Below are 21,079 nucleotides of genomic sequence, written 5' to 3'. Positions count from 1 at the left end.
CGGCCAACTGCAAAAAGGAACACACTAGTCAAGGCACTAAAATTTAATGAGAAGACAATTTTTAAAGTAGATAGAACAGAAGAGAAGGTGCATAGACCATTACTGTAAATTTAAAATCGTGCATATTCTTCGCCCATAAAACTTCTGAAATGCCGTTAAAAACACACACGCACAAAACCACGCAATTATAAATCCTCTGAAGCATGTAACTGTGATTAGCTGCTCCCCCCCGGCAAAATAAAAATACTACCGCCACAATCACATTCCTGCCTGTAATGTAACTCAAAACAAACAAGTCGGAGACAGCGCTCAAATGGCAGAGTCAACAAACACAGCCGCTTTGCATCAAGGGCTTGCTCTGGCACTGTGGCGGCGCTGGCGCTGGCGCTGGCACAGGCCCTGTGGTGGAACGGCGAGGCCCCCTGTTGGGCAGAGTAGCGCACTGCGCCCAGGGAGGCTCAGAAAAGCCTCACCTGGCATCAGTGACCCTTCTCGGAGATTTTGTTTTAAGGTCAAACTTTTAGCCACTCAATTTAAATTTTATCAGCTGTGTTTCAAAGAGTAATGGCTTTGTCATTTCGGATTAAATGGATCATCTTATTTAATCCCATAACAATCATTCCTGCATTTTTATTCCAAGTATCATCTGACGGTATTTTTGTGTGTGGAGGGGGGGAGGGCGGGGTGGGTTCCTACACAGCTCAGGCTTGTCTGGAATTCACCATCCTCTTGCTCCGACCTCCCCGTACTGGGGTTACAGTGTGTACCATTAGCCCAGCGCACCTATCGTGCTCCAGCAAGTCACGTCACTTTTCACTTGCCTGAGAACACGAGGTCTTGGTTTGGAGAGTTCAACATCTTTGTTCTGCTCCAGGAAGATGCGGATCTTAACAGAATAGTTCCTCTGTTATAAGAAACGACTTCACTTTCAGTTTTAGCTTTTAAATTGTTTTTAATTGTGTGTGTAAATTGTGGAAATGTGTGCACACATACGTGTGCCCTTGGAGTCCAGAAGAGAGTATTGGAGGCCCTGGGATTGGAATTACAGGAGGTTGTGAGCTGCCCAGTGTAGGGCTGGGAACTGAACTTGTATCCTCTGAAAGAACCCCTGCGCCACCTCTCGAGCAGCCACTATTTAAGACCACTCCTCTTCAAAGAAGGCATGAACACAAATTTTATTGTAGCAATATGCTAGGATTCAAACATGACCTTTGGGCACTGCCTTTAAAAGCATCCATTTTATCTAAGTACTTCTAAAAAAAGTTGTAGGGTTGGAGAGAAATCTGTCAGTATAGTGGCAGAAGGACTGGAGTTCAACCTCCAAAACTTACGTTTACAAGAAAGGAGGGGAAGGGAGAGAGTAGTGGTGCACGCCTGTAACTCCTGCACTAGAGGACAGGTGGAACCCTGCGCATTCCTGGTCAGCCGGCCAGGTATTAACTGAGTAGTAAATTTCAAGCCAGTAAGAAACCTATCCTGAAAGAGAGAGAGAGAGAGAGAGAGAGAGAGAGAGAGAGAGAGAGAGAGAGAGAGAGAGAGAGAAAGGCAGACAGCAGGAAGAGGAGGACAGCTAAATCTGAGGAAAGGAAAGGCACCTGGGATTGTCCTTTGCTTCCACACCCACACACGAACCCCCAACATGCGTGGTCATATGCATATATACAGTCTCATTACAAACTAGCATGAGCCCAGGTCCCCATGGGTCTGAATACACTCAGCAAAAAGTTGAAGGCTTTCTTTCCTTCTTCTTCCTCTGTGGGTCTTGCTCAATCTTCCGAAGACTTGTCTTTTTGTTTGTTTGCTTTCTTGCATGTGCATGTGTGGTGTCAATGTGTATGTACTTGTGCTTGGGGGTGCATTGTGGGGTCCTCCAAATCACTCTTCACTCATTGAGGTGGGATCTCTCATCTGAACATGGAGCTCACCGATAAGGGCTCACCTAATTAGTAGCTTGCTTTGGGATCTTGGAAGCCCAACTCTGCCTTCTAAGCACTGGGGTTACAGGCAGGCCGCCAAGCCCACCTGGCATTTATGGGTGCTGGGGACTGAGGCCTCTTGCTTGCACGGCAAGTACTTTGTCACTCAGCCATCGCCCCAGCCCACGAAGAGCTTCATTAAGATGGGGCTGAAGCTGTGGCTGATCTCTGACCTCAAGCCTGGATTCCTCTTCCCCTTCCGGAAACACTCTTTCAGCTTGGGAAGAGCTAATAGCTGTTTACATTTGTCAGACTTTAAGAAGCGCTCATTTGTTCCCTTAACAGAGCAAATGACATGACGAGAGATACCGTTTTCCCACACAGAAACAACAACATATAAACACGGCCAGCGAAGCCAACGGCTCTCGGTCGGTTGGGAATTCCGTGCAGGTCTCCCAAGGGCACGAGGCTTTCATCAGAACGTCAGGATTTCTGACAATCCTTTTTCCGAACTTTTGATTTTGGTGCTGGAAAAAAAAAAGAGGGAGAAGCAGGAAATGAGGAATGCCAAACTTGGTTCACACCGGGTTGTTTTAAGGCAGGACACTGCACCTGGAGAAAACTCACCATTTGGGTTTTCTTGTTTGTAGAAGGTCTTTAGGAGCTCCACGGCCTCCTCAGCACGGTATCCGGGGATGCACTAAGGAAGGAAGGAACATGAGCTGAGCGTAGGCAGTGACCCAACAGTAATGTATACAATTACGACACGAACATTACTCAGGACAAATAAGCACGGATACACCAGATATTAGCATGGATAAAGATGTACATTTCCAAAAGAATGCTTCCCAGCCTTTGCCCCCGTGTCTCTCAATCAGTCACTACTGTTGGTACTTAAAGTCTCTACGGTATGTAGAGACTGCAGAGGGATGCTGTACTGATCACCTGAGATGCTCATGGAGCGGGAGCTATTTTCACCTGCCATTGTTTTCTAGCGTTTCACCAAGCATGGGCTGCTATTCACCTAGGGCAGGTAAACTATTCTTGGTGGAGCAAATCCAGGCCACAGTTAAGAATGACAAGCTAGCAACTGTTTATACTTTTAAGAATTTGTTTATCATTATTACTATTACTATTACTACTACTACTACTACTATTATTATTAAACAAAACACTATATGACAGAGACATGTTTCTCACGAGAGCTAAAAATATTTACTATCCGGTCATGTACAGGACACACTTTTCAAGTTTTGCTATGGAGGATTTAAAAAAACTGCTGAGTTTGTTTTCACTCTGGGATCTAGGCAGAGGAGACGACAATGTGTGGAAGACCAAAGGAGAAGTGAGGGCTGCAAGGAGCAAGGAACAGCATTCTGGAGACGAAGATGAACTGGACATTATAGAAGAAGCAAGGAAGCCACTTTGGGAAGAGTGAGCATGGGTTGTGTGTGTGGACACAGGCTGAAGGGCCTGGTAGGGCACAGGAAAGCAATCAAAGGCATCTGAGATGGCGCCAAGCGCTTGGGGGTTTTGGCACTAGGCTGGAGAGACTGGAAAGGCTCTAACCCATCCTGCTGAGATTTATGGAACAACTCAGTCATCCCTCAAAGTGGTGCCCAGCCAAGCACCTGCAGACTGGAGGCCAGCCTCTCTGGGGCATTGCTGAGAAGGCACAACCCTTCCTGGAGCCTCAGCTGATGCCTGGCTGGGATCTTCCCCCAGGGTAACAGAAATCTTCCTCTCCCTCCACTTCCAAAATACGACCCTACTCTGGCCTCAGAGCATCCCAGACTTCGCTGGCCGTCTCATTTCCTTTTCCTCTCATCTTTACCATCTCATGCTCTCAAGACTCCACTGTGGCTGCCTCCTGGGCATTGCAAGGCACTCACTGATGCAAACATGGCCTCCTCCCCACCCCAGCTCTGTGGTCACGTCATGACTGGACACACAAGTTTCATTTAGAATCCTGTCCTCCCTTGCTTTCTCAGTCTGCCATGCTAACCACTGCTGCTCAGGGTGTGCGGGGGCTGGTGCCCTCTCGTACCTCTACCTTCACTCCGCCAATGTCCATCTGAGCCCACCAGGCCCTCTTCTCCAGGCATTGGTAATGCGCTGTTTCTCCATCATTGCTGTCCAGCGTAATTACATGGGCAAATTCCACGAGCACAGATGCTCTTCCCCACCTTTTTGTTCATCTGACCCAAGGTCTGAGCACAGGGAAATGCAGAATCCCTCCAGGATATTCCAACATGTGGTCCAAGGAGAAACACGGACAAACACGGAGGTGGGAAAAATAATAATAAAAACTATGGGTCTAGACAGCAAGATGGTATCCTAACGTACCAACCAGAGCTGCCCATGTGTAGCTTTTATCAAAAATAATATTCTTATAAAAATAAATGCTTTGAACAGAAGAGGTAATAAAAATGAATAATGAATAGCCATTTTTTAAAACAATAGTTTCACAGAATTCTCTGTGAATTTTTTGCTGCTTATAACAAACACAGCATTATATGAAAAGAATCCATAAGTCTGATGTGAGATGCCACCTCCCCTTTGTCCTTTATACCATGAGCTCAGCCAAAAAAAAAAAAAAAAGGAAGAGAACACAGCATCCAGAAGCCTGGCCTACTAAAGCCTGGCTTTAGCATGTCAAAAGATCTCCTTTGGACATAATTTGGCAGTAAGCTTTGATCCATGCTTTTAAACCATGGGCATTCATTTTCCACTGAGCCAGTACGGCCATATAGATGAACTGTAAATTAAGTTTTCAGGTTGAGAAAGATTGACTGCACTGAGATCCCTGAGAGAGAACTGCTCAAGACTTCATGTCACCAACATTCTTTTTATTTGTGTGTGTGTGTGTGTGTGTGTGTGTGTGTGAGAGAGAGAGAGAGAGAGAGAGAGAGAGAGAGTTGTGTACGCGTGTGTACAGGCTAGCAGGCAAGTGGAGCCCAGAGCACAAGTTCAAGTATCTGCTCTCACATTCCACCTTCCTGAGACAGAGTCTCTCGCTGTCTGTCACTAAGTACAGCAGGCCAGCTGGCCAGGACTCTCCTTACCTCTGCATCCTATCTCACCACAGGACCCCTGGATTCCAGATACCTTCTTCTGCATCTGGCCTTCCATGGGATCTGGAAACCCAAATTCAGGTCCTCGTGCTGCATGGCAAACATTTCACCCACTGACTGAGCTAGCTCCACACCTACATTTTAGAGAATAATGTTCCACCCATGTCTGATCCCCAAGGACACATCTTAGTTTTGTCCAGAAATTCTGAGAAATTGCTTAGGCCCTTCTCACAGAGGAAGTACCACATGTACAGAGCCAGCAATCCATGCACAGTTATGTAAGCAGTGTTCGGGCGGCTCCTAGAAACAACTGGAAAAATGAAGTCACTCTGCAGCCGTGTTTAATAATCAGCCTCATTTACTTCCCAACACTCTGTTACAGTCTCTTCCTGACATGGTGTTAAAGGCGTCTGTTCTTAAACACAACAGTAGCTAGGAAAGCTCACACTCAGCTGGAAAACTCAAGGCAGGATGCTTTACCTGACTGCTCTGTGCAGGATTAGGGCTCTGGAAGTCCTCACCACAGCCTGCAAACACGTGGGGTCTTCAAGGGAAACTCCAGAATTTATTGAATCTTTTTCTTTTTTGAGTATAATGCCGTGGGATTAACCCTCCATCTTGGAGAATAAACCAGTAGAGAGAATTGGGTATGCATCCCGACATGTGGGTTCCTAATGCTCACATTTACAACAGAGCTTCCAACAGTGTGATAAAGGCTCAGAGGAAAGTAGAATTTCTAACAGCTAAGGACATATAGGTTTCTGGTCTTGGGGCGGCCTCAACACTAAAGGCGTCTAAGATAAGGAAATTGCAATGACAACTGGATGGTAATCATGGTATGTGACAAAATGACGGAATTTGTGCCTAAACCCTGTTGGTTGTGAACAGCATCCTGGTTGCTGATGCAGGCCGAGTTCCATCATCACAGTTACAGAGCTAGTGTTCGCTCCAACAGAGAGAGAGTCTCTAAGCCCACACAAAGTGCCGAACCCCCTTAGGAGCTAACAGTTCAGAAAGCAGCAGACTGGCCTGCAGGACAGATTCTGGAAACGGAGAAGGGACACACATTTTCCTCCAGTGAGCGGTAAAGAATTCAAGCCAGGGCCCCGAGGTTCTGCCGGATGCTGCCATGGCTGTTTGGAATACTAACCATACACAATTGGTAAGTCCATCAGGAGATGAATAAACAGAAGAAAGTGGGTGGAGCTAGGGAGGGAGGGAGGGAGGGAGAAGGGAAGGAAGGGAGGGAGGGAGGAGGGGAGGGAAAGACAAAAAGAGGACATATGCAGATTTTATTACCTGAAATGGTCTCCCAGTATTGGGTAGGTCAGCAGAGGCGATGTTTAGGACGGAACCACAACCACCAAACCGTTCATTCTGACAGCCATAGACGACCAGCGGGATTTATGGTACAGAATTAAAGTCTGTCACAGTATGCAGAATCATGGCAAAGAATAGGCTGATGCTAATTACCTAAAAAAACTCAGTCTAGACTTCAAAACAATTAAAGTTCATGGTTTAAAATAGTACAAATCAGTTGTACAAACGAAGAGAAGGGGGTTTTAAGTATTGAGAAATCAAAATCTAGCATTCGTGGGTCAGCAAGACAGCTCAGCTGGTTAAAGCCCTCGCCATGCAAGCATGACAACCTAGGTTGATCCCTGGAAACCATGAAATGGTGGAAGGAAAGAGCAACTCCTCAAGATTGTTCTCTGACCTCCGCGTGTATCCATGGCATGTGTTTGCCCACATAATAATAATAACAAACATAATTTCAACAAAAGACAAAAACCTGGCTATTGTGAATAGAACAGAAACTAAGTGTTTTTACTTAATTTGCAGTTTAGCCAATTCTCTGCTCTTTCCAAAATCACTTTTTCAGAATCATTGTAGAATTAGAAATTTAATTCAAGGATTTCCCCTTTTAAAACATGTAGTTTAATCCCTGGAGCCCACTGTAGAAGAAGAGAACAGACTCCTAAAGGTAGTCCCTTTGGTTGCCACACAAATGTCATGGCATGTCCATGCCCCTCATAATAAATAATAAATTTAATCAAAATGTAAAAAGGTGGATGGTAGCCAGGGGTGGTGGCATGTGCCTATATCCCAGCACTTTGGGGGTGGAGAATCAGCATCTTTAGGCCAACCACCACTGTGAGTGCCAGGCCAGCCTGGTCTACATGACAGCTAGCCTGGGCTATGTGAGACCAGTCTCAAAACAAAAATAACAAGTCAAACCAAAATAATCACCCAAACAAAAGCCAAAGACCCAGTCGCTTTGTTCCCTGTTCTTTCTGCAAGACAGAATGATGAGAACGGCCTAATAACTCCTCTAACAATGGTGTCAACAATTCCTCTCACACAGAGACAGTATGCTTTATTGTACCCAAGAGGCCCTCTACATTGTTTTAAGTGATAAAACTGCACATAATTTAAAAAGCGAGTGAAGACGCACGAATAAAGAAGAGCTTGCCTAGCATTCACAAGGCTCTCGGTGGTATAAAATAAATAAACAAACTGTAGAGATGGACTGCAGTCAACACACATATTGCTCACTCTATGTAAGACACAATCCAGCCACGGAACACTAGCTCACTCAAGTCCATGCGTGTACAATGATAACATCCGATGACATTTCCACTTCTTAGTTACTTAATTACTTAAGTAACTTAATTACTTGGTTACTTAAGTTGAACTTAATTTTTTTGTACTTTGTGATAGGTATTCATGACAAAAGCAGGTTGATAGAAAATATTTAAATTACCCATAATCTGTCATCCAAGGGCAAAGCATGCTCCTCAGAACATGTCCTGTGCTCTAACTTAATTTGGATTCATCCTTACACAAGAGTTTAAGTTGGTTCCAAGCACTACTTTCTGTAGCGGATGGGATCAATAGTTTTGAGGTTATTGATACAGAGAAAGAAGAGGTAACTTCACTGTGTAAAAATCCTCCTTTCTGTTTCTGGCTGAACTTTCCAGCGTGTTCCCTAACTGTGTCCACACACAAAGAAGCTGAAAGCTGGAGAGGAGCACAGCTCCATGACAGAGCATACACTTAGCACGAGCAAGAGCCTGGTTCCAATCCTCAACACTGAAGAGAAAATCAAACAGTGAAACGAGAAAAGACAGGTTATGGATCTGGCCATTCTCTTGCTGACAGGAAAGGTAAATCCAGGAAACTCAGAAGCCAAAGGATACTCATGAGGCGGAGAGCAGCTGCACACATGATACACGGCTCCACGGTGACGTACAGCACGGTGTGTGCAAACACGTCAGCAGGACGACGGCTGTGTTGATGGCACCAATCCAGGACCTGATCAATGGCCACCATTTCAGCATGTCGCGTAGCCTTGAAAGAGAGAGACCTATATTGATATTGTTCATTTCATAACTGATGTCTTTAAAACAAGCAAAACAAACTCAGAGAGTATTCCTATCATTCTGTCTGAACTGGAACATTAGTGGTTCCCCAGTTCACATACCATTACCTCACCAACAGGGATAACTAATCCGAGATGATATACAAACCTCGCTCCGGATTTAGTGAAATTCCCACGTACCTTGGGGGAAAGTTTTCATTAAAATATCATAGAGAAAATAGGTCTCAAAAAAAGATGTCTATGGTTTCTGAATATTTGAAGGGAAGACCGAAACTTTCATAAGCTCGTGCTCTCATTTCAGACAGATTTTCAACTGAGCTCACTTCAGGGCAGAGCTCACTAGAATATCATCATGTGCACAGCAGGAGATGAGATTTTCTAACACAACTGGCTCCATAAAAACCACAGACCTGAGATCTCAGATAGTTTGTGGGAGACAGCGTACTACAGGAAAAACCACCCAGCATGTGGAATCAATCACACTGACATTTGAATCCTGACAGGGATGCACTTGGTCTCAAGCCTTGGATCCTCTGGGTCTTGAGTTTACTGTTATCTCCTCTACAGCTCCTAAAGCAATCTGAGTCTCACCAGGCACAATGTGGCTTGATGCCATCTAGGTTTTTCTCATCTCTTTCCCCCTTATTAAAACAGTTTTAGAGCAGGGGTGAAGAGGTGGCTCAAAGATTAAGAGCACTTGCTACTCCCGCAGAAGACCAGAGTTCAGTTTCTGGCACCCACACTGGGTGGCTCACAACTGTCCCTAAGTCCGGTGAGCTCCAACACCCTTTGCTTGCCTCTGAAGGCACCTGCAGAGGCACATGGTACATATACATACACTCATGGGCACTCATGTGCATGCGCGCGCGCACACACACACACACACACACGCACGCACGCACACATTGTCGTGTACCAGTTTTGGCTGAGATAAAGCCTTCTACTTTAGACATGAGTTCCTGAAGACACAGGATGTTCTAGAGCAGTGGTTCTCAACCTTCCTAATGATGCAATCCTTATTACAGTTTCTCATGTTGTGGTGACCTCCGACCATAAATTACTTTCTCGCTACTTCATAATTGTAATTTCACCACTACTATAAATCATAGTGTAAATGTATTTTCCAATGGTCTTAGGCGACCCTTGGGAATGGGTTGTTTGACCCCCAAAGGGGTCATGACCCACAGGTTCAAAACTATTGTTCTAGCGGGAGGTAAAACATTCTGTCCGGCAAAGCTCCTTAGACTCAGGAAGTAAACAACTCAAAGTCCCTGAAACTGTCTAGACAGCCCCTCCCTTTTATCAGCAGTAAGGGCTGATAAGAGACACTTAAGCTAGGCGGTGGTGGCAAACGCCTTTAATCCCAGCACTCGGGAGGCAGAGGCAGGCAGATCTCTGTGAATTCGAGGCCAGCCTGCTCTACAAAGCTAGTTCCAGGACAGCCAGAGTTACACAGAGAAACCCTGTCTCGAAAAACCAAGAGAGAGAAAGAAAGAGAGAGAGAGAAAGACTGACTCAAGACTCAAGAGCAGCCATACTACCTAGAAGAAGCTCAGAACACCTGAGGCACTCAAAGAAATGCTCTCCCACCTGCCGAGCTGTCTGAAGCTAGGGCATTGTCAGGTTTCCAGCTCTCAGGAGCTATCAGGTAGGCTGGGGCAAGCTTTTGTGGTGTTGCTGTCACAAGTCATTTCTGCTCTTGTAAGTAACCCAAACCAAATTAATAGGTTTGCCAAGCTTTGGTGATGCCCCTACTTTTGGTGAGTTGCTGGTTTCTTATCTGAGGTGAGCATTTGTTTACATGTCCCCAGAGTAGTGTCACACAATGCACAAACACACACACACAAAAAAGTAAAGCTTTAAAATAACTTAGTGCAAAGTCCTAAACACAGGTAAATGTAGACAAATCAAACATATAGCAATGAAACTGAAACAGTAATCAAAAGTCTCCCAAAAAGAAAAGTCCAGGACTGGGTAGACTCATGGCCAAATTCTACCAAACTTTTAAGGAAGACCTAACACCCATATTCATCAGACTATTCCACAAAATAAAAGGGGAAAGAACATTACTGAACTGCACAATGTAAGTCTCTTCTGATATCAAAACCGGATGAGGGTACAGCAAAGAAAACTGTAGATCATCCTTCTTGATGAACATAGATGAAAAATTTCGCAATATTCTGACAAACCTAATGAACTAGCTCCTGTAGACCAGGCTGGCCTCGAACTCACAGAGATCCACCTGCCTCTGCCTCCCCAGTGCTGGGATTAAAGGTGTGCACCACCACCGCCCGGCTTATATATACACGTAGTCTTAAGGACACAAATAACACGACCATCTCAATAGGTGCAGAAAAGGAATTAGACAATGTTCAACATACATTCATGAATTTAAAAAAAGTCCTGAAGAAACTAAATCTTAATATAATAACTGCCGTATATGACAAGGCTACAGCCAACAAACTAAATGAGAAGAAAACTTAAAACAAAATCACACCATGAGACAAGAGTGACCACGTTCTTCCTCTTATTCAAAGTCTTAACTAGAGCAGTAGGACCAGAGATAGAGGTAAAAGGCATCTATATCAAAAGGGAAGAGGTGAAATTCTCTCATTTCTGGATGACATAAGTCTTGTGAATTCCACTAGAAAAACTTTACATCTGACACTTTTGACATAGTGGCATAGACAAAACCAGCCCATTGTCTAAATATCAATAACAAACTAGCCAAGAAAGAAAGCAGGAAAAAATGTTACCTTCATAATAACTTTTAAAAGTATCTTGAAGTCAAAGACCTCTATACTACAACGAAAACTTTAAGACATTCAAGAAAGAAATTGAAGAAAATAGAAAATAGGCCCCTCATGAACATGGATTAGCATAATATTGTGAAAATGGCTGTACTACCAAAAACAACCTACAGAGTCAATGCAATCCCCTCAAAATGCTAATGGCACTTATTGCAAAACTATAAAAAAAAATCAATTCTAACCTTAATATGGAATCACAAAAGATTCTGAATAGCTGAAGCAAAAAGAACAATTCTGAAGGAATGTATTACAATACCTAACCTCAAATTTTTCTACAGAACCATAGTGACAAAATAGTAAGTATTGGCACAAAAACAAACACATAGATCAGTCAAGTAGAATAGAGGACCCAAAATAAATCCAGATAACTGTAACCACCTTATATTTGACAAGTATAAAACATACATTGGAAAAAAGATAACTTCTTCACCACATTCACAAATAAAATTAAACCCATTTCTTGCACCCCACACAAAAATCAATGTCAAATGCATCAAAGATATTAACATAAAATCTGAAATGTTTTAGCCCCTGAAAGAAAATGGGAAACCAGGAGGTATAAGTAAAACTTTCTGAAAACGTTCTAACAGCACAGGCAGCTGCCAGCTTTCAGGAGCCGCTGCACAGCAAAGAAAACTAAAAGTAGAATAAAGAGAGGGGCTTCAGAGTGGGAGAGAACCTTTGCCAGCTACACCTTGCTCTGAAGGGACATCACGACCACGGCAACTTACAGAAGAAGGCATTTAACTGGGGCCTTGCTTATAATTTCAGAAGGTTAGTCCATCATGGCAGGGAGCATGGCAGCAGGCAGGCAGACATAGTGCTGGAGCAACAGCTCAAAGTTACATCCTGATCCACCAGCACAAGGAAGTTGGGGGGGGGGGGTGGTGGAGAGACTAGGTCTGGCCTGAGCTTTTGAAACCTCAAAGCCCACCCCTACTGACACATCACCTCCAACAAAGCTGTACCTCCTGATCCCCCCTAAGCAGTTCACCAACCAGGAACGAAACATTCAAATATTTGACCCTATTAGGAACATTCTTATTAAAAGCACATAAGTGCTTGTATGTGAAGGTATGGACATTCTTATTAAAAACACAGAAGTGCTTGTATGTGAAGGTATGCGCACCCATCTACATGCATATAGAAGTTAGGAGAGGATGTCAGACATCCCATCCATTACTTTGCATCCTGTTCCTTTAAGATTCTCTCACTGAACCGGGGCACAGCTGCAGCAATCCTCAACACCTTCTGATACCTTCCGATCCAGCCCTCCCACAGCTCTGGGGATACAGGCACCGACATGGCTACACCTACTTTTTTATGTGGTTTCTGGGATTGAAATTCAGAGGCCTTGTGCATGCACAGCAAGTAATCTTACCACATTTTCCCAATCCCAAACGTTTTATCTTACACAAAGTCTCCCAGATTCAGGACAAATACTGCATGTTTTCTTTCAAAGATGGAAGAAAGATTTAAAATTTCATATATGTATACATGTAAGGGCACAGACCACAAAACCATGAAAGGAAAATAAGAGTTGTTAAGAGAGAGTGAATTGAGGCAGAGGAAAAGGAATGAAAAAGAGGAAGCAGCCGAGCAGTAGTGGTGCACGCCTTTAATCGCGGTGTGTGAGGCAGCTGCAGGCAGATCTCTGAGGTCAAGGCCAGCTTGGTCTGTACAGGGAGTTCCAGGCCAGCCTGGTCTACACAGGGAGTTCCAGGTCAGCCAGGAGTACACAGAGAAATCCTGTCTTGAATTACAAAAGCAAAACAAACAAACAAAAACCCATAAAACAAAAACAAGCAGATCAAAAACAAAACAAAAACAAAAACCATCCCGAGGGTAGCAGACTACTGTGACAGAAAAGCCAAAGGGGACGAGCTGGCTGTGGCGGAGAGGGACTGGAACTAAGGGCTGGGAGGAGGCCACTAACTAAAGAATTATATAAAAATCTCAAAAAACCACATATTACTTTGCACAACTATTTTTAAAAGAAAACTAACAAAATAATCTAAAATAAAAGCAGTTTAATGTAAACCACCTATGCAATAATTTATATCTGTGGCAATAACAGTTATCAACAATTGATACTGAGTGCTAACTTTATACAGGCTAACTAAATTCTCTATGTGATTAAAAAAAAATTCCGTCCTCAACAAGCACACCACTGAGCAAGGCTGAAAGAAAGGTGCTCATTCTCCTGTGACCTGGAGCACAGTGAGGAAAGAGCTGGCAAAGGCCCACAATGCTGTGGTAGCCAGTGGCAGACAGGAGCAAGCCTGGGTGATTACAGAACCAGAAACCCGGGGAAAGAAGAACTTTATAGAAGAGGGTATGGTTCTGGCTGCATACCAAGACAACAAGAGAACTTAACACCAAAGATTCTTCCAAATGGAGTCTTTAAAGCTCAGATTCACTGAGAGATGGCATCCTCACAGATCTTGATAACTACCAGTTGAACTGAAATCACCTTGGCCAAATTGCTCTTTTACCGCTAAAGAAACACAAGCTAAGCTGTCTTACTGTGCACTGAAAACACACAGGGAAAGGGGGTGGGGAGTAACAGAGCAGGGTTGAGATCACAGCCCAAAGCAGAACTCTGGACTCCTCACACTGGAGTCCAGGGCCTTCCTATGCTGCATTCAAAGGGCGAGTCTATGAGACACGACAGTGGAATAACCTCGGTCAATTCCAAAGCGTCTAAAAAGTCAGTCAGTGGGGATGAGGTCATGAGTTCTCGTGTGACACACATGCTATCAAACCACGCAGTACGAAGTAGACACTGTGGCGATTATGTAAAACAGAACTTGGAGGTGAGTATCAACACAGCCTCTACCTGCAGCATGTGTATGATCTGCCTCCAATGCTTTCATGCTGTCATAACTGCTGTGTACATCTGGGTTCCTACTTGACATGTTTTCCTAAACTTCGAGGTTGTAATGGATGAACTTTAAAGGCCTCAGAGCCCCAGTGCTGACAGTAGACGGGTCTATGCTGTGGAAGCACAGAAGATCAAAGTCCGTGTGAGCGGCATTATAGTTGCGTTATCTTTCAGTCCACCTGGTACTTTAAACCCGAAAAATAGCACAGCACTTCCACTTCCCATGCACGTCCACAATGACACACCAATGTGCCACCACATTTAAGAAGCACTGCTTTAAACCATGGACCCTCCAGTCTGACCACAAGACGTCAACAAGTCACTGAGGCTGAAAGGCATGTAGCTGAAGACAGCTCATCCTGAAGACCCTATTCCATTGACTATCCAAAAACGTTTTCTCCAATATAATCCTTTTATGCTTCCCTCTAATTTGTACGTTGAGGGTCTTTTGTCCCCTCTAGGAGAAAAATAAAGAAACTAAAAGGAATGCATTGCAAGTTAAATGGATCTTCTTTTAAAAGGTTAATTTTCAGGTTGAATTTGTTACAGTGGATGTAGACTCCTTTCCTCTGCGCTATCATGCTGATGTAATAAAATTCCTTCTTGGGTTTCACTCAAGTGTTAAAGGGAAACATAATGAAATAAAAAACAAAACTGCTGAGTGCATGTCGCATACACCTTTAATCCCAGCACTCAGGAGGCAAAGTCAGGCAGATCTTTGTGAGTTTGAGGCCAGCCTAGTCTACAAGAGCTAGTACCAGGATAGGTTTCAAAGCTACAGAGAAACCCTGTCTCAAAAAAGCAAAAGCAAAACAAAACAAAAAAACAAACAAATGAAAAACATCTCTTAGCTTTTTGGCTAAGATCACAAATGTAGAAATAGAAAAAATAGCTTCATTGAACTTTTCTGAATATTCGCTTAAAAAAATCATTGGCTAGCCGGGCGGTGGTGGCGCACGCCTTTAATCCCAGCACTCGGGAGGCAGAGGCAGGCGGATCTCTGTGAGTTCGAGGCCAGCCTGGTCTACAAGAGCTAGTTCCTGGACAGGCTCTAAAAAAAGCTGCAGAGAAACCCTGTCTCGAAAAACCAAAAAAAGGAAAAAGAAAAAAAAAAATCATTGGCTGTATCACTGTTATAATCAGGAAAATGAACATTTACAAAGGAGAGAAAGAAAGATCCAGGGCTGGGGAGATGGCTCTGTAGGTAAAGTGCTTGCTGGGAAGGAATAAGGGCCTGAATTCAGATTCCCAACAGCCATGTGAACACCCAGACATAGCCACGTACATTCACAGACCACCCCAGTGTAGAAGAAAGGAAACAGGGGTGCAGGAAGGAGCTCCTAGGGTTCACTACCCATCTACCCCGGCTGAACGGATGAGCTCCAGGTGTAGTAAGAGGCCCTGTCTCGAAAAGTAAGGTGGGAAGTGATAGAGGAAGGCATCTTGACCTCAACCTGCACACACACAGATGCAGACACACACACACACACACAGTTACACATAGAAGTGTGTGGGGAGAGGCACTGACCCACAGGACCCATTTGGCCTTGTCTTGCCAGCTGGCCCCTGCCTTGGCTATAGTATGTTTTTGCATTGATACTGCTTAACTCACATTTTTTGTTTGATTCACTTCATTTCTTCCCTTCCCCACGACTTCATTGTTATAGACCATAAGGCAGCCAACAGGAACTTCAGTATTTTCAAGTGCTTCTTTGGCCTGAAACACAAAGTGGAAAATCTCAGAGGTGATGTGTTGGGGAACATTATTTTCAGGTGTGACTTTTGTTTCCCCTTCATTTGTTTGACTCTGTGAAGCTGTTACTGCGCCTGTCTAAACACCTGATGGTCTAATAAAGCGCTGAATGGCCAATAGCAAGGCAGGAGTAAGGATAGGCAGGGCTGGCAGGCAGAGAGAATAAAAAGGAGAAATGAGGAAAAAGAGACGAGAAAAAGGAGAGGAGAACACTAGAGGTCAGCCATGGAGTAAGAAGGAAAGTAAGGTATACACAAGTTAGAAAGAGAAAAGCCCAGGGTCAAAAGGTAAACGGGATAATTTAAGAAAACGGGCAAAAAGCAAGGCAAGCTAAGGCCGGGCTTTCATAACTAAGAATAAGCCTCCATATGTGATTTATTTGGGAGCTGAGTGGAGGCCCCCCAAAAAACCAAGAGTAAAACATCCCACAACAGTTATGTGCGGTGCTTGAAAGGCTACACAAAAGAGAAAAAAAGCGAGCAGATATGCAGATAATAACCAAGACAAAACACGCCTGTGCTTCCCCTTCTCAGGCCTGGTGTCTTGGTGCTGTGCAGTGCTGTGTTCTCTGCTGAGTGTCTATGTTAAGAAGACTCGGGAATGTCTCCCTTCACAAGCCCTGAGCCTCATTTTCTCTCACTGGTAGCACAGGTAATCAATGGCTTTTGACCGGTGTTCTTAAAACTCCAAAGTCACCCCTTCTCAGACATGATACATATAGTTACAAAGAGGTGGGATAAATACATAATATATCTACTTTTTTTTGCTTCTTTAAGAAGAAATGATCCCATGGAGTACCAATATCATAAAAAGGATCAGAGTGGATGTCGCTCTGTCCCACAACTTCTAAGAAACATGTGTAAGTTTAGGGATATTTTATATAAACATGGCATACACTTGGAAAATATTTTGGACGTTTCTTTTAAAAACCAATATGCATAATATCTATGATCCACATTGCACAGAAACACACACAACATACACAGTAAGCTTATGAAACTTTAATAAGCTCTTCAGAGTATACCAACGAGATATCCCTGGCTCTGATTGTGTACCGTGGTTAGACAAGCTATAACACTGAAGAAAATTGCATGAGTGGATCCTCTTTATGTACATTTTTACTTTTTTGCAGTTTCCTGTGGTGTAAAATTATCTCAAAAGGAAAAGATAGTGACTATAACTAAATAAGAGTCTAGCAAGTCTTTTGAGGGAAGGCCGTACTATTGACTGTTACAGAAGAAAAATAGAAAAATACAGACCAAAAAGAAAGGGGTATCAGCTGGGCCAGACCGGTGACAGAAGTAATTTAGATGGAATGGCAAAAAAAGAAAAGCATTGTCGTGAAAAACGATTTCCTGTAGTTCAGATTCTCAGCTTCCAAGTGGACATTTCCCAGTAGCTCTCTTAAGAGGCACCACGATGCCTACACCTTATCCCAGGAGGTTGAAAATTAAGTTGTTCTTTTGTTTTGTAAGTGTGGTTTGATCTGGGACTATTTAAACAGTTCATAACTATCAATCCCTTTTTGTTTATAATCCTAAAGTGATGGAGACACAGGTCTCCATTGTGCAGATGAGGAAACTGAAGTACCGGGAAATCATACACCTTGGCCATCTGAGAGATTTGTGATGAAAGTCTAGGAGGTTTGACTTTCCTCATTACACACTTCACAGATTATTGGAGCAACTGTTAGCATCAGTTGCTGGGTTCTCCGCATCTTCCTCTCTAACCTCTCTTTATTAATCAGCAACTTCACTGATCAGCCACTTCATCCGGTTTGGGGCTCAGAGTGGGTCAAGAGACAAAAGGAAGGGGGGCGGAGTTAGAGGGAGAGACATGGAGAGTTTGAGACTAAAAACTGTAAGAGGATAAAGAGAACATGAAGAACTGGAGCTGCAATGGCAGGAGGAGCTTCAAACACACAGAACAGAACCAAAGGCTGGGCCAGGAATATGGTTCAGCAGGTAAAAGGGTTTGCTTTGAATGCCTGATGACCTGAGTTCAATCTCTGGATCCCACAAAGGAAGGAGAAAACCTGTCCTCTAATCTTTATACATGTGTAACTTGTGCACATACGTGTGCACGCACATGCACACACATGCACACGCACGCACATGCACGCACACACAGACAACACACACATTAAATTATTTCTTAAACTCCCCCAACCAAGTAGGAAGTACCTACGTAGAAGGATAGAGATAAGGAGTGCCAAGAGCCCTGGTCACTGTGCACCTGACATGGCCCACAGCACTGCTGTCCAGCAGCCTTTCTCTGCTACCAGGTCAACAGAGGACTGGGCATCATAGTACCTAGTTCCTCTGGGTCCTCTCTTTTTTCTTCCAGTCAATTTATCTCCCTAGAAATGATAGAATTACCTAAAAGAGACAAACAGCATTGCTGACAAGGAATGGCCCTGTAGGCCATGCTGAGAGTGGGTATAATGGCAGTCCAGAGAAAGGGAGCTGAGAATACAAAGTCTGTGCAAGTCGGTTTAGAGGCACTATCTTCCATGCATTTCCATGAAAGTGTGCATACGTTTCCTCTACTGACAAGTTCAAAACTTGAATGAAAGCCGGACGTCCACGTCACTCCATCCTATCTTAGACTTTCCAGTGCCCCTCCTACCTCTTCTGGCCACTCCCTCCCCCCCAAGTCACAAGTGCAAAGGAGTTCAAGCGAAACAGGTCTAATAGTGTGGACGGCTTTGAACTTAAGAAGCTGGACTTCTCTGGGAGGGGCCAAAGCTCGGCCACTGAAATGGCCACTTGATCTTCCATAAACTAACAAATTCTCAACTTCAAAACTGAAGAACCAAAGCTCTCTTCTTCCCACCCCCAGGTTCTGAGAAAGATGACCAAAAAAAGTGTTAACAATAATAAAAAGGAGAATACAATATTCCATATATGAAAAAATGTGTGCTTCTGTTTTCACAAGGAAAGAAATACAAGAAGCATGCTCACAAAATGTCATCAATGCTCTCTCTGTGGTCAGGACTTTAGGTAATTTTTGCATAATTTGTTAAATGTTCTAGCCTTTATTTTATTATGAATGTGAACTTTTATAAACATTAGAAGGGAAAGTTGAAATATTTTAATTTTGTAAAAGAATAAGCAAAAAGAACATTCCAACATCAATGGCTGAGCTCAGTTCACCTTTATAAAGGTGAGAACAAATCGGTGTGTAGATGGCTATACCAACTAGATCCCTGTTAAATACATTTCTTAATGTTCACCGAATGAAAACCTAGCACTAGAAAGACCACACACACACACACACACACACACACACACCCCTATCCCTGGCACATATCAAAATGGGTAAAGCTTGGAACAAGATGTAAATACGACCAGAACCCTCCATAATCAGCAATCCTTAAAGGGATCGAAGAAAGGAAATACAAGGGCAGAGAAAAGTATTGTAAAAGGTAAGCGAGTGATAGGTGAGGATTGTACAGGCACACGTTTTCATATGACTCTCTACCAGAAACAGCTTCGGCTTCCTTCCATTTTAAATATTCCAGGGTGTTGGGAGCAAAGCACAAAATAATGTGGCTGCGTGGATCTGAAAGTCTGTGTCCATTCATGGAGAGGAAGGAAGGTAGGCAGGTAGGTAAAATAGCAGCTAGGGCTACATGTACTACATACGGCACACCAACCGTTCTCTGTATTTTCCCACAACCCCAATTATTATGAGACAAAGCTAAAGAAAATTTCCCGAGAATAAAACAAGCTGTTGGTTTAGATATTTTGAGAGCCGATAGGCAAAGGTGATGAGAAAGCGCGCCAGCCACATTTGCTCAACTACCCGGGTCAGGGTATGGCCGGGAGAAAGTTTGCACCCTCAGCATCCACCTGCCGGCTTCCTCACCATCCGCATTGCCTCCTCCATCCACTTTTCGGTCTCCTGTGCCGACACCACGCACGAGCCGTCTGGAGCAGTGGTGGAGTCCACCTTCTCCTCCATGGCGCCGTCAGTCAGAGGCCCGGGTTGTGGAGCCGGAGGAGACCGGACAGAAGCGGAACGCGGCGGCCGCGGGCTCTTGCTTCCGGGAAGACAGAAAAGGGCAAGGCACCCGGGAGCTATTTGTGGACGGACCCAGGCGTCCCGGACCTTAGTAAGCGGCAGCGCCGGGAGGACTGAAACCGCTGCTGCTCCGCTCTAGTCCACGCCCCCTTCCTCCGCTCCGGCGAGAACCTCTGCGCCAAGCATTTGTGCTTTTTCTGGAGAGCACCTAGCACCGCCACCGCGCTCCAGCCGAAGGTCTGGCCCAGGTAGACGAAGACACGGTTTCCTGGTGAGCCAGCCCCTCTCCCCTAGGTAACCCACACACCCAGGGTCTGAAGATGCTGAGATCAATGTGGAATTTTTTGAAACGTCACAAAAAGAAATGCATCTTCCTGGGCACAGTTCTTGGAGGTGAGTGACAGTGTGCTTTGGAAGGGGACTTTGGCAGAAAGGAGTGACAGAGGTGACTTCCCAAACAGGCAGGGCCCACCGATCCTAGTAGAGGGATTGGCTCAACCGTCAAAGAAGAACCTCTCGGGTTCTTTTATCTCCTCTCTCTGTGCCCTTTGCCCCTCATTCTGTCCCCCTTCTATCCCTCTCCCTCCCTCCCCCTTCACGGGACTTTGGAAACCTACCCCAATGAAGTTTCTTTTCGAAGCTCTATTCTTATATAGATATATTTGCCTTCCTATTATCTTCTGTTGCTTTCCTGTTAGATTTCTTCATTCTTTTTGGCACCAGTACTCTGGCTTTTAACCTTTCACAGGAGTTTCGAAATATTCTGGGGGCAGTTAGCTTAAGTCTGCACTTGGGGTGGTGTTTAAAGTTAACTTGAAAACAGGTGTAACATGCTGCTGTAAGATACCCCAAATAAATGGGGGGGGGGTATTTTTGATTCTCCAGTTTCAAAATACAAATTATGCATCAACAAAACGCTTAGGATTGGGTTATTATGTAGTGCTGTCAAAACTGTCATTGTTGGTCATTGCCTATTTTGCTGAGATAGTTGAGTTCACTGAGTGAGAAGAAAGTTAGAAACACAGAGAGTAAAAAAAAAATCTAGATGATAGACTTGTAGCTTTGTGATAGAGTGCTTTCTTAGGCTGACTGCATTAGATCTCATGCAGTACACACAGACACCACTTTAAATCCCTTGTCTTCGTAAAACACACAGTTTTTCTGGGATTTTAATAAGGGAGTAGAAAATCTTTTGAGTTACACAAAAAGGAAACTTGGGAACTTTAAAAGAATT

General features: G+C 44.1%; 2 protein-coding genes across 3 annotated transcripts in view; one reads left to right on the top strand and one right to left on the bottom strand.

The window, feature by feature from the left end:
• Positions 1 to 1,150: 1,150 nt before the first annotated feature.
• Adat2 (adenosine deaminase tRNA specific 2) lies at positions 1,151 to 20,589 on the bottom strand. 2 transcript variants are annotated; one of them, XM_038338934.1, is made up of 6 exons: positions 20,463 to 20,589; positions 15,679 to 15,783; positions 8,191 to 8,341; positions 6,290 to 6,396; positions 2,544 to 2,616; positions 1,151 to 2,443 (listed from the first exon to the last, which is right to left on the bottom strand). In XM_038338934.1, the coding sequence occupies exons 2-6, from the start codon at positions 15,736 to 15,738 to the stop codon at positions 2,400 to 2,402; spliced, it is 435 nt and encodes a 144-aa protein (XP_038194862.1). In that variant the 5' UTR covers positions 15,739 to 15,783; positions 20,463 to 20,589; the 3' UTR covers positions 1,151 to 2,399. The 2 variants fall into 2 exon arrangements, with proteins under 2 accessions (XP_038194862.1, XP_038194861.1); XM_038338933.1 differs by lacking the exon at positions 20,463 to 20,589 and adding an exon at positions 19,690 to 19,852.
• Positions 19,931 to 21,079, top strand: part of Pex3 (peroxisomal biogenesis factor 3) — a 31,176-nt gene continuing 30,027 nt past the window's right edge. The window contains exon 1 of the mRNA XM_038338932.2: positions 19,931 to 20,238. Coding sequence (XP_038194860.1) covers positions 20,166 to 20,238 — 73 coding nt within the window. The 5' untranslated portion in view covers positions 19,931 to 20,165. The remainder of the gene's footprint in view (positions 20,239 to 21,079) is intronic.

Source organism: Arvicola amphibius, chromosome 8, assembly GCF_903992535.2.
Source record: "Arvicola amphibius chromosome 8, mArvAmp1.2, whole genome shotgun sequence".
NCBI lineage: Eukaryota > Metazoa > Chordata > Mammalia > Rodentia > Cricetidae > Arvicola > Arvicola amphibius.
Note: the sequence above shows the minus strand (reverse complement) of the source record. Positions and strands in the feature narration are given on the sequence as shown.

What these genes read in the sequence shown, in the direction of transcription:
- Adat2 (XM_038338933.1), bottom strand. Translation starts at nt 19,785, where the DNA reads ATGGAGGAGAAGGTGGACTCCACCACTGCTCCAGACGGCTCGTGCGTG. An exon ending in TGGAGGAGGCAATGCGGATG is followed by an intron (nt 15,784 to 19,689) that starts GTGAGGAAGCCG and finishes TTTGTGTTTCAG; the next exon opens with GCCAAAGAAGCACTTGAAAA. An exon ending in AGCTGCTCTCCGCCTCATGA is followed by an intron (nt 6,397 to 8,190) that starts GTATCCTTTGGC and finishes ATTCTGTACCAT; the next exon opens with AAATCCCGCTGGTCGTCTAT.